The sequence below is a fragment of the Phalacrocorax aristotelis genome, chromosome 7 (genome assembly GCF_949628215.1).
Source record: "Phalacrocorax aristotelis chromosome 7, bGulAri2.1, whole genome shotgun sequence".
NCBI classification, from domain to species: domain Eukaryota; kingdom Metazoa; phylum Chordata; class Aves; order Suliformes; family Phalacrocoracidae; genus Phalacrocorax; species Phalacrocorax aristotelis.
The window spans coordinates 12,402,025-12,414,827 of NC_134282.1; the positions used below are offsets into that span (position 1 = coordinate 12,402,025).

Here is a 12,803-nt window from a genome sequence, read left to right on the forward strand (position 1 = left end):
AGTTAAAGTAAGCAGCAAGTTTGGAATACCATGGGGGTAAGGAGGGGTGAACTAACAACTTATCACCACCAGTTATGGAGAAACAAACAAACTAGCCTTTCTTGGCCAAAGATTTTTGTAAACACTTTTGAACCAGAAAAAGAGAAGCCAATTTCTTAAGATTCTCATCTTTCAATTCCACTCCAATTTTCTATTTAGAACTCTTTCTTAAACTCTTCTTCCTCTCAACTTCCTTTTTTTTCCCCCAAAAACCCAACCCACCAAAAAACCACAGTAGCTTGAAAATATTTTCTCTTCTTCCTTTCCCCCAGTTTGTTTCTGTTGCATTTCACTCACCACCCTTGTACTCTCTGACCACTGGCTTTGTTTCCTTACAGCAGCCTTCAAAAAACCCTCCACATCTCCCAAAACATTAATGTAATTCTTAACACTGTGAAAACTACTTGCAGCTCTGTATTTGAGCAAAATTGCTAACTAGTATCAACAGGAAACCAGTAGTTCATTAGAAACTTCATTTCTTCTATGACTGTCAAACAACATTCCATTATAGTTACCAAAAAGGCGTATCTAGAATTAGCATTCACAAATACCAAAGACACTCACAGGTTATGAAGCTGTTGGAGACATCTGCAAGAGCTCCACTGCAGATTTCTTTCACAGAAAATTTCATAGGAAAAAAAGCTCTCCCTGCACCCAAGTTCCACACACAGAGATAAAAATCTAAGTAAGAAGCAAACTTTCCTTTTTGGAATCCTGGTTTTAAGTATTAACATTTTACAGGTAGCTACCCTCATTTAACTAAAAATTAAAGCTACTATCAAAGGCATGACCACTCATATTTTAATTTTCATGGCATACATTGAAATAAATGGTTTGGGTTTTTTTAAAGTGTTTACTATCCTAAAGACAGAGCAAGAACAAATATTCTCACCTAAAACGTCTCCCACGCTGCTGATTCATTTTTGCTCTTGGAGCTACTCCATCAACTGCCATGAAGAAAACCTTCCTTGGTTTAATAATACGAAATAGTACTTCCAAATAGTGAAAAATATCAGCAAAAATCTTATCTTCTGAGATTCTGAAGTGAACATCGTCATCATTTGGATGTGAACACTGATGTATAATACCATTCATGTCCAGGTATAAGTTGTCAAATTCTGGAATCTACAAAAGCCACAGTTAGTACCCATTTGGTGACAGCTGAAGCAATGCAATCACTGCCCAAGGCATGGCTGAAACTAATGAACTCTGGAAACAAGGTGAGGTGGGAAGACCTCCCTGGAACCTACTGCACACCAACAGGCTAAGAATATCTTGATTGGTTATGGATTTGCCTGCACTTATAATCCATTATTATGATTTTCCCAGTGAAGAAGAGATTCCTATCATATCCTGATTGTTTCTGGTACCTCAGGAATTCTGTGCTTGGCCAACCTTCTACATTGTATATGGGCAAAGCAAATAAAAATCACACTTTTCAGGAAGAAATAATTTTTTTATTAACACCACACATTTCACGGATTCAATCTTGCATAGCTTCACTATAAATAAAAACTACAAAACTGAGTATGCAGTCTCCAACAGTGTTTCAAAAGCAAAGCCAGCTTAAGCAGCTTTAGGGCTCCCCCCGCCTGTTAACCAGTGCCTACCATGACCCCTGCATGCTGCCTCTTTAGCTTCACTAAGAGCCACCTGTGAGCCTAGAGAGCCACAGTTAACACTAAAAGCAGTAGACTTACCAACATCAATTTCTTTCCCACACTTTCCAAACTCGTTTTCTTTTCTGTCTAGTTCTCTGTTCTTCTAACAGCCTTATTTGCATCAGCCCAACTTTCTTTTAAAGGAACAAACCCTCTCCAAATGTACACAAGGGACATATAGAGCACAAACACTGCTGAACACAAGAAGCAAAGGGGCTGTTATCTACCTTTTTGTAGTTAAAACACACCAAACATGCACAAGAGTAATTTGCAATAAACAAATCTATTCTTTAATCCACCAATATGACTGTTCATAAAATTCCTCCCATTTTTACAACTGGAAAAAGGCACTGCTAAATTTTCATAATTTTCTGTAATAGTGCTGCTGACATATCTTTATATAATTTTGAAAGGCACGTTATTGGACTTTTATTTATCATCCAGATTTAAGAGAAAGAACTCTGTTTCAGAAAGAGGAATGACAAAGAGAAGAAACAAGAGGCAGCATCAGGAAGGATCTCCAGTCATCTGCAATACTTGGTCTGCTGTGTTCATAATGATCTACAGAACAGTTAAATTCAGTAATCAAACTGCTCTCAACATGCTCAAACACTACATCATCCACACAGGCACCACTTTCAGACAAGAAAAGAGCAGGGCATTGCACAGGCAGCAGTCTAAAGAGAAGAAGACTAAAGCTTTTATATGGAAGCAACATATACGTGGAAAAGAGATGACCTTTCAAGACGCATGGCTATAACATGATTTAAAAATAATACTGTGTTTTGCATAGGAATTGCTTTTTATTCTGGGTAGTTTTTTCTGTAATAGCAAACAGGAACCCTAATCTAGATGCTAGTATGTGTCAGTCTTTACTCAAGCGGTCTAGCAGAGAAAAGGAAAAATGGGCATACAGCTTAATATTACAGATAACAATCTAGGCATTTTCTTTTCTGTTTTATACAGTGTAAGTATTCCACATAAGTTAACAACATCACCTAGTCTTCAGAAAGACTAACTAGAGAATAGCATCAGCACCAGCATACCAGGTGGAGTTGTGCTTTCTGTTTGCCTTTAGAGCTCCAACAACCTCTTTCAGAAAGCATCCTGGGTCCTGTGCCCTGCTGCTCTTCCCCTGGGTAGAGCAGACACATGCCGATTCCCTCAGCTGCCACAGTTCGCAGTTCTTCAGAAGTTTAAAACTGCCACCAATTTCAGTGAGCAGCCCAGGCGCTTAACAGAACAGCTGAAAAGCCAACACACACTGCTGCCACCTTGCTACACAGGCGATATGAGACACTGTAGTGAAATCCACCAAATCATAAGCAAAGACCTAAGCTTTGAAAACTGCTTTGAAACTAGAAGGAAGGCTCCAACATCCAGGTTTGGAATCATGCAAGTAGGACACGTTATATATGTTGATACAACAGCTATTTAATCTTTTAAAATGCTACCTATTTAAGAAAGTTTTATTAACGCTCAAGCCTGCCTTTAATCATCACCCAGCTCATCTCGGAACATCTTTATTCAGTGCATACAGCCACATCCGTAACGACAGCTGAAAATGATAGAAAAAAGTTCAGAGCTTGCGTCTGACAGGTACCAAACGTGATTTCTCCGGAAACAAGCCTTTTCTGCCCGACTATTAAAAGCGTTATTTACAGCTTTCCATTTTCAGGCTTTAACGTACTTCTCGGTTTTGCTACGAATACAAACTGACGCACGCAACGACAAGGAGAGGCAGCAGAGCTGTAAAACCTGTCCCTCATCATCACTGTGCCGTTCCTCGTCAGCAGCTGGAACTTCTCCGAGCCCGGTGACGAGGAAACCCCGACCTCCTGCTCCCGGGGTGGGGGCGGGGAGGGACGAGCCGCCGGCGGAACCTCCGAGGGGCCCCGGAGGTTGGAGCGCGGCCGCCGGGGAAGCAAAAGCGAAAGGGGAGCCCGGCCGCGGGGAGCCGGCTACGGCCACGGCCGCGCTGCGGGTGACGAAGGAAGGAACACACGGAGGCTGCCGGCCGCCCGCCCGGCGCCCACCCGTCTCTCGGCGAGCCGGCCTTGGCTGCAACTCAGCCCCGCAGTCCCGGCCCCCCCAAGCCCGGCCCGGGACGAGGCCCACTCCCTCGCCCCGCCGAGGGGCCGGTCAGGACCCCCCTCCGCCCGGCGCAAGCAGGCCCCGGGCAGGCGGCGGCGCTCTGCTGCCCGCTCACCTGATGCTCCTTCAGCACCTGGCTGAGGCAGGGGTACCGCTCCGAGATCCACCGGTAGAACTTGGGGACCCCCATCGCCGGCACCGCCCGCAGCCCTCACGGCCCCGGCGGCCCCAAACAACCGCGGGCCGCGCTCCGCCCTCCTTCCGGCGCGCCGTACTGACAGCCGGGCCGGGCCGCCCGCGCCAGCGAGCGCCGCGCAGAGCGCCCCGCGCCGACCATAGAGAGCGCCGGGCAGAGCGGCGCGGTGTGGTCTCCGCCTCCCCCAGCTCCTTCCCGGTCCGTCGGGGGCCGCGGTCAGTCAGCCGCCATCGCCCACCCGTGAGGCATCGCCCCCGCCCGCCAGCCCACGGGAGCGCGGCGTGCCCCCGTGCCGAGCCTGCCGCGAGGAACAGGGCCGGGCCCGTGCAACGGAAAACGGCGGCTGCTGCACTGTGCGGGGCGAGGTTTTCTGCACACCCTGCTGTAACGATAAAGCCTGTGAAAGGTAACGTAACCCCACAACGGAAGAGCTGGGAGTAGGTTCCAAAGATCCTACTTGGAGAAATCTTGATGTTTATGAGACGGTGACAACAGCTGCAGCAGATCACCCACTAGTGGCCCAGGGAAACGAAGGCAGTAGAGGCAGCTGTGAACCCATTATTTAGATTTACTCCCCAAAGGGTCTGGATTTCAGCTGGACTCATACTTGAGTCTTGTAACATAGCACCAATGTGTTAAAAATAAATGGCATTGTTTTCCTCTCAGAACAGAAACAAATGATATCCAATTATAAAAGTCTAATTTTTTTCCCTATCTCCCCCCTCATTTCTCTACAGTTTGGAGGCCGAGAGAAGCAACCATTACTGTAAATCGCTATAATGCTTTCTGAATGTACTTATTCTTGTCCATATTAAAGCACTTTTTCTGAAACGGAGTCTGCAAAACACTGCCTACAGCCACACTTTTTACAAGGCAGGGAAGAGAGGGCCTGTCCAGAACCCTCAGGAGCCTGAGAGCATGTTAAAGTCGCAGATACTATGCTGTGCCTGCTGCACTGGTGTGACAGCCATCATGCCAGGGTCCTCCAACTTGCAGCTGTGTGTCATTTCCCTCACCTGGGTTTCTCAGCACAGCAGGCAAGGGCAAAGGAAAGTTCCAGAACATGGTAGCACTTCACCAGTTTCTTCAGCATAAGATTTAAGATCCCCAGTGCTTTTCTAGACGTAGCCAGGCCGTATGGAAGTCAAAGAACACCAGAATTCAAGGTCTACTGCTGAAAAGAAATACTCATTGTTCAGAAGGGCTTTCTAAAAATAATGAGTTGAAAGAACCACTTTACATCATACCAGTGTAAAACTTCAGAAAATCTGACATTAATCATGTAAGCTGAATGAGAAAAATCTTTACAAAAATATACAGTACTTCATAAAGTTAGAGTGCATTCGTCCACCATTGCAAAATTTTTTGATACAGTCAGAGTAGGTATGTACATAAGAAACTTGCAGACACTTGCACGGTCTAATTTTTAAGCAGTCCCTATGTCCTGCCTTCCAAATGTATACAAAACACAAGTCGTAACACCTTGCACACCTGCAAGCATATTCATTCGTACTTGCAAGTGTATTGTATATCTTACATAGATTTTGGGCTGTTCTGCTGCTTGCCATCAGAAATCAATATAAGTAACCAGTTACCGCTGATTAATACCTTCAAGAATATTACAGCTACACCACCTGTGAATGGTGTCATTCCGAAGTGAACAGTTTCACATATATGGAGCCCAGCCCATATACATCTGGCAGAGCAGGTTGTCATCACTTGCTTCTTGAATAAGGTAATGAACATGCCCTTCAATAGATAAGGGCAATCCTTTTATTCTGTTTCTCGTCTTAATGACACCTTGCAGCCGTTGTTCTATGTCAAGGACATGGGTTTTAGCCTGGAAACAAAGAACAAAAAAATATTGCTACTATCCATGGACTTCCACTTCTTAAAGTATTTATTAGGATGCTTTTGAAGTCTGTATGCTAATTTAATACAAACACCAGATCTCCACACCAGTTACTTTGAAAATAAAAGATACCCACTTTTTAAAATCATTCTTTAAAATGGATAATTATTGGGCAAGTTATAAACTTTTGCCTTATATTTTTACAGATTAAATTTACCACAGAAGACTGAAAAAGCTATGCAAATGTATTTGAAAGTGTTAGAATGCTTTATTTCATACAAGCACTTTCCAATAAATGCCAAGTTTTCCCAGCCTTTTTCTTAGAATTCTGGATAAAATTAAAGACACCTATTCTGGAAAACTTAAGCCAAAATGATAAGCAACTGAAAACGAAGAAGTCCAATAACAGGTTGTGACGAGCAACTCAAGATGAGCTGTTCCGAGGCCCACTACAGTAGCCAGCGCATACCAATTATACTCACACATTTTCTTTTAAAGCTCAAGTAAAACATTGGCACTTATCCAGAAAAAACAGTTAACCACATACAACTCTGTGCGTGGTCCTGTAACTCAAAGAAAGGTTACGTAGACACAGCCTGGTTAGTAATCACTTGAAGAGTGGGAGCTTTTCTGTGCTCACATAGCTCAGCTAAGTTCTTTGTTGTAATATAGCTTCAGTACTGTAGTTTGCCATTACCTTAGCTGCTGTGTTTATCAGTGCTCCCTAAGTTTTATCTGCTATTACCCACATTTATTTTCACTAAATACTCCTTTTAAAGGAAAAAGGAGATAAATCAGAATTTTTGCAAAGGGGAAAGAGAATAAATATTACAGATCATGCAAGCTGTGTTTTGGATGAACAATATAGTATTTATCAGCAGCTACAAAAGAAACACTTAATATTAGGATTTCATATGTACTAAGTATTCCTCGACACATAACAAGGCATGTATTTATTCAATAAACATCCACTCATAAAAAACCCAAAAATAAGCATGGAAGGGACTCCAGATGTGACCATCACTGTAAATCTGGAGGGCTGTGCAACAGTCAGAGGGAGGGAAGCAGAAGCCTCGCCCATCCTATTGCCTCTGTTGGCATTGTCCTTGCTTTAGAGAATCAAATCATAGGCTCTATTTTGTTTGGTTCTTTAGTAGATAAATTAAATTTTCTGTCATTAAAAATAGTCTCTTTATGGATAAAAAATATTAACACAGAGATAATCAAGAAGAAACAACCAAAAGATTTTTTAAATGAAAGAAAAAACAAGAAAGTCAAGATTTCAATTTGAAAATACCTAACTTGCAACCATAATGGACATTTGACATTTGAACACCTTATGCTGTGCTTGTTTTCAACTAACCTTTTCGTTGACAACTTCTCCAGTTTCATTCACCTGTGCTTTTGTATTCCCTTTAATAGGTTTACTCCATTCCACAAGAGGATCATGGAGAAAAGTCTTTAAGACACTAAATAAATGAAAAATAAAGAGAGATACATGCAATACATTTAATTTTCAAAACAACAACACTGACAGGAGTCTAAAGTTAGCGCTGAATATTTATATTGTTTTATATTTAACTGCATGTCATAGTAAGTCTGAGCTGTGTGCCAGGCATATGCTGAAACTGGCATATTCACCAGCAGTTACTGTTTCAGGTATTTAGGCTACAGAAAGCTTGTTCAGAGTTTGTAGCAAAGCCAGTTGCCCTACCTCATTAGAGGCTCCCTTTGATCACGCATAAGCCTCATTGTAACTTCACAAGCTCTTCGGAAAAGACCTTCTGTTCCCATTGGACCCATTCCATTAACCATGTTGTGAGTGAGACGAAAGGGAACGATTTCCGGAACTTCAAAAGTTTCTCCCTTTACGTTGATAAAAAAAAGAGCGTGCCCCAAGCGTTTTAAGCATTATTGAAGTCAAGGGTAACATTTGCATTGCTCCTAGTTTTTTCCCCCATCTTTGTCAGTGGCAGTTTCCTAGCTGACAAGAGATGTCTGCTCAGATCACAGTCCTCCTCAGCCGTTAAAGGGAAACGACAGTGAATAAGGGATACCAATGTCCAAATAACCTCTTTTTCCCTGTTTTAATACACTAATACAGGATATAAAATTTTGTTCAAAATATGTATTGCTGCTCTGCAGTCTCATGCAAAATGCTAACTTTTATAACATGCAAGTTAGCTTTAAACATTTCTTTTTAAAGTAAGGGTTATGTAGGACAATTTATGCTTACTAAAAAGAAAGCAGAGGAAATAAACTAAGAATCTATCCACCTCACTTATCTGAAGTAAAAAGGGCACATATTCCACACCAAAAGCATCCTTCAGCAGAAACACCAAAACTCCAAATCCCACTCTGGCCACAATTCCTGCTGTTTATTTTTAAAGAACCATTGGAATTTTTGTGCTGAATTTGTGTGAGAAAAAAACAAAGCAGCTTTGCAGCAGCAGAATTCTGAATGTAGTAATTACAGCTTTGTTTGGAGGGTGGTAGCGGAGAGAGGACAGTCACAAAATACAAACACTCTATAAAGTCTGGGCTATTTCAATGTATCCACATCAGCTCATCCGATACTGGCTAAATCAAAAAGCTGGCTTTCATTAATGCAGTATACAGAAAAATCATGTACTCTTTACATATCCCAGGCTGTTTGTTTGGTATAAATAAGAAACAAAGTGAGAGAGATTACATGACAGATATGTTAAAGTAAAAAAAAGTGGGAAAAAAACCCAAGACAGTAGAAGTCTATAACTTACTTGCATGTAAAATAAAGGGCAAGTTCAGGAAGTGGAATTTCTCACCTTATTGAAAAGGCAGTTGAAATCCACATGTACACATTCACCAGTCAAAGAATCGAACAGGATGTTTTCACCATGCCGGTCCCCCAGGCCAAGTATGTAACCTACCATTGACATAACTGCAACCGAACGGCAGTAGGCTGACCTACTATTATACCTGTGGAAATAAGAATCAGATATGCCTGAGTCACCTCCTTGGGTCATCTGTCTTTATTCAGTAGTATCACTAATGTTTAGTGAAATACACAAAGTAGATATTCTCAAACTAGCCTAATCCCAGTCACTCACCATGAAGTAGGATCAGGAAATGTTCTAAGAAACCATTCATGAAAGAGAGGGGGATGACGAGGCAGAAGGACTTCTTTGAACATTTTCAGCTTTTCAGACAAAGGAGCTGACTTTGGAAGCATATGCTGACGCAATTCTTTTCCGGTCATATAGATACCTGTAACAGGCCTCCTCAATTAGGCAAAAGAAATCCCCAAGCATAAAGCCTTATATGTACTATTACAATACAGTATTTTAGAGAAGACAGACATCTCCTTGAAGTTGAAATAAATGAACAAATAGAAAATAACCTATGAAACATATTGGTGGTGGGGTACTGGAAAGTGAATAAATAAATCATAATGGTAACGGAAAGAGAAGACCTAGCAAACAAGACACCAGTTTTTCACCAGTCACCATGGGGTGGAGTGGGGGAAACACACATATACAAAAAACCCCCGCCCTCACAAAGTTGTTCATTATATTCACCTGAGATGTTTGGAGTTCCAACCTCCCAGGTGTCTGCATACATCCAGATAGGGTGTGACATTTTCCCCCAAAATTTTATTGCACTGACCAGGAAGTTCCATTGTTAGCAAGTAATTAAAAAGAAATCTGATCTTTCCCTTGCAAAGTTGCTTTACCCTCAATCTTAATTAAGATAATTTATAATTGGATCACCTCACACAAATATAACATAAATGAAAAACAACAGGCGAAATATGAAGAAAAAGCCCACAGTCTTCGCTGTTATTCAATGCTGCACATACTTTCCCATGCTGCTGGCATAATTTACATCATTGGATAAATGAATGCATTAAGATGATTGTGTTATCAGTTCTCATAAGGAACTTGTTTATTCCAAGCACCAATTCTCTTCCATTTAAGAGTAAAAGTCTACCACGCACAAGAATAATAATATATTGCAGATAGTTAAAAATACATGTGACTGCATCTTCCTAGCATTTAGTCTGATCCTTGCTGCTTGTCTCATTTACTAATAAAGATGCAAGCCTTGTAAAAAAATTAAATAAAATATCACGATAGTCGAAAATATTTCTTTACCTTTCTCCTTATAAAGCTTTATCAGGATATTTCTTAAACCAGCAGTATTGTTGACCCATTCAATTATGCCACATTCATCATTTAACGGAATAACTGCGTAGGTTCGAATATGGAGTTCCCGCCTACGTGACTCCGCATCTTTTCTTAAGCACTATTCACAAAAGAAAAATGAAATTAACAGATAACATAGGTTCAAAATGTATCAATAACATTTTACCATATCTCATAACCATTCTATCTATATCTATTTTCTAATCACACAGTACAGAATTTAAAATTCTAAGCTTCACATTCTGCAGAAGGTCAAATGCAAGCAAAATGCTCACCTGTTCTCCAAAGTAAATTAAAAAAAGAGAACTTTGCAATAAAATGGTCAAACTGCCTAGTTGTACATGGCTTAAATCCCTTAAAATCAGTATTTGCAGTAAGAGTTTCAGTGTTTCAGAGATGCTATCATTTGCTTTAACCTCATGGAAAACATGGTACTTTAACCTTAAGCATACTGCTGAGAAGCAAAATATAACTAAAGTAAATCAATGCTTTTAGTATGAAAAGATCAATTTACCAATTTCTCATTAAAAACTTTAGAAAATACTGAATAAGAAATATGAAGCAAGACAGCAGAAAGTTTGCAGTTATTTATTTACTGTAAGTAACCTTTCCTGTATATTTTTGCTAGAACAAGCAATTGTCTTGGTAAAATGTTGTATTTTGTAATTGTTTTCACAAGTCTGTAAGAAGTTATACATTATCAAATTGTTGTTGATTTCTGCTGAAGTGAGATATTTTGTAACAGCTTAATTTTCTTCCAGTAAGCTTTGTGTCAAGGTAAGTTGGGTTTTTTTGTTAGATAGTTCAGCATTTTGTTCTGATCCGTAAATACAATGCATCTGATCATCTAACTCATCAAACCTTATTAATAAGGGAGTTGAATTCCATGAGCCGACAGTCTTTTCTTAGATCATCTTTTGGCTTACACATCATTATGTAAGATTTTCCATCTGAACCTTTTAAGGTGATCTTTTTTGGCTTTTGAAGTGAAGCAAGAATTTCCACCTAAGGAAAAAATTAAATTCTTTATTAACACCTGTAACAGATAATACAAAGTAAAGTGTCTCACTGTAATAAACCACTGCAACCAATCACGTTAGCACTTCCACGGTGCTACAGCATATTCATCTCAGGCCAAAACTTTACCTGAGTACCAAGAGGCCATATCTGTCTCAGGTTGTTATGACAGAAGCCACTCAGTATCCATGAAAGTAATTATGAAGTTTCCTACTCACTCCTCCGTTTCTAGGGAACTAAGATATATTTGCAGCTACATTTGCTTAACACGAAGTTTAAAATGAGGTGCCAACCAGAGGCTTACCGTATCATCAAAGCCTGCAATGTAGGCCCAGCATCCAGGAAAAGGGTCATGGTTAGCATGTGTACCAGGAATTGAAGGAAGAGTTGGTATCATTACAGATTGTAAGGGAATGAGAATTTCACTAAATGTGTGCTCTTCTACTAATCTCTTAAGTGTTCTGAAATGAATATTCATGCTTAATGTTGAGCTGTTTCCATCAACCTTGGGAAAAAAAAAGTTGTTCAAAAGTTAACAATAAACATTTAAAATATTACTGCTATTTCCCGTTAAGTAACAGCATAATAAATGCTTATGGTAATAAGAAAGATGGCAAATTAAATTTAAAATTAAATGGGAATGGTCAAAAGTAAATATATTTGGCCTTTATGGCACATGTATTTTTCACTCTGAAAGTAAATACGGAATAACGAAGGAATTTATTTCATTTTATCCTTCTAATCAAGGTCATTTGTTCATGAAACACAACCACCCCATTTTTATAGTAAAACTCTGTGAAAGTTACTGGGCAAGCATTGTACATGGAAGGATAAAACAATGTAAAGCACATGCACTGTGACATGTACCATTATGTACTGAAATATTTTACCATGTGCTCAATTTAGAGCTATTTTCAACTTTTTTCTGAATATTTTTATTATGAAAAAGTAAAAACCCCCGTATTTTACAAGTCAGTGTAGTTTCTGTTACATTGCAGTAATGTAATGAATTGGCTAATGAAAGCTATCAGAAGAAGCTTTTGTATAACACTTTTGAATAATCCTATTACATGCATTAATTTGTTTATTTTTGTAAGTACCGGTTTGTTGCATAGTTCCAATAGCTTATCTGTAAGACGTGTTGCATCTCCAATAAATTTTCCTAAAGATTCCTTCATGTGAATAGCTTTGTTTAGAATTTCCTTACATCTATTGACACGTGTAGGGTAAGAGGACTGAAAAAAGAAAGTTAAAATTTATTAAACAACAGTCAAATCAATTAAAGAATGCTAAAAAAAACCCCCCACAAACCCAAACCCCACACTAATTAATATATCCTCCTCTCTACTTATTGCTTGTCATAGTTAATTATGTGGAGAAGGATGTCTTCCAATTGAAATTTGGTACCTGAACAAGTACTACAGTGGTACAGTTGTGGGGTGGGTGTGTGTGTGTGTGTGTTATTACTTTCTGAAACCATTCGTGGGACTCCCACAACATAAAGGCCAATATTCAAGAGTATGCCAGGGTATCCTGAATGTTATTTCATCAACCTTAAAGAAAGAGTCGGCACCACGCTTTCCATTTTGCTTTGAAATGACCTTACTAAACAGCTAAGTATTATGACTAAGTGGTATATCTACCTCATTTTAATCAAGGCACAAAATCGATTATTTGATTACAAAACTGGAAGTACTATTACACTTAATAAAACACCAAAATCAGTTGTCCACAATTCACCAGCTATTTGTTATTCAAGT

At 39.8% G+C, this 12,803-nt stretch overlaps 2 protein-coding genes across 9 annotated transcripts in view; both read right to left on the reverse strand.

Moving 5' to 3' along the window:
* The window catches only part of XRN1 (5'-3' exoribonuclease 1), a 37,175-nt gene extending 33,093 nt beyond the window's left edge, over positions 1–4,082 (reverse strand). For 3 of the 5 annotated variants that reach the window (XM_075098845.1, XM_075098844.1, XM_075098843.1), the window contains exons 1-2: positions 3,910–4,073; positions 932–1,164 (exon numbers count right to left, since the gene is read on the reverse strand). In XM_075098845.1, coding sequence (XP_074954946.1) covers positions 932–1,164; positions 3,910–3,984 — 308 coding nt within the window. In that variant the 5' untranslated portion in view covers positions 3,985–4,073. Of the gene's footprint in view, positions 1–931; positions 1,165–3,909 lie in introns of all 5 variants that reach the window. The other 2 variants (XM_075098846.1, XM_075098847.1) reach the window with 2 other exon arrangements.
* Positions 4,083–5,159: 1,077 nt separating this feature from the next.
* Positions 5,160–12,803, reverse strand: part of ATR (ATR checkpoint kinase) — a 41,761-nt gene continuing 34,117 nt past the window's right edge. For all 4 annotated transcript variants that reach the window (XM_075098840.1, XM_075098839.1, XM_075098841.1 and 1 more), the window contains 9 exons: positions 12,144–12,278; positions 11,348–11,548; positions 10,888–11,031; positions 9,976–10,126; positions 8,932–9,088; positions 8,647–8,800; positions 7,557–7,708; positions 7,206–7,311; positions 5,160–5,830 (listed from right to left, as the gene is read on the reverse strand). In XM_075098840.1, the coding sequence (XP_074954941.1) occupies positions 5,657–5,830; positions 7,206–7,311; positions 7,557–7,708; positions 8,647–8,800; positions 8,932–9,088; positions 9,976–10,126; positions 10,888–11,031; positions 11,348–11,548; positions 12,144–12,278 (1,374 nt within the window). In that variant the 3' untranslated portion in view covers positions 5,160–5,656. The remainder of the gene's footprint in view (positions 5,831–7,205; positions 7,312–7,556; positions 7,709–8,646; positions 8,801–8,931; positions 9,089–9,975; positions 10,127–10,887; positions 11,032–11,347; positions 11,549–12,143; positions 12,279–12,803) is intronic.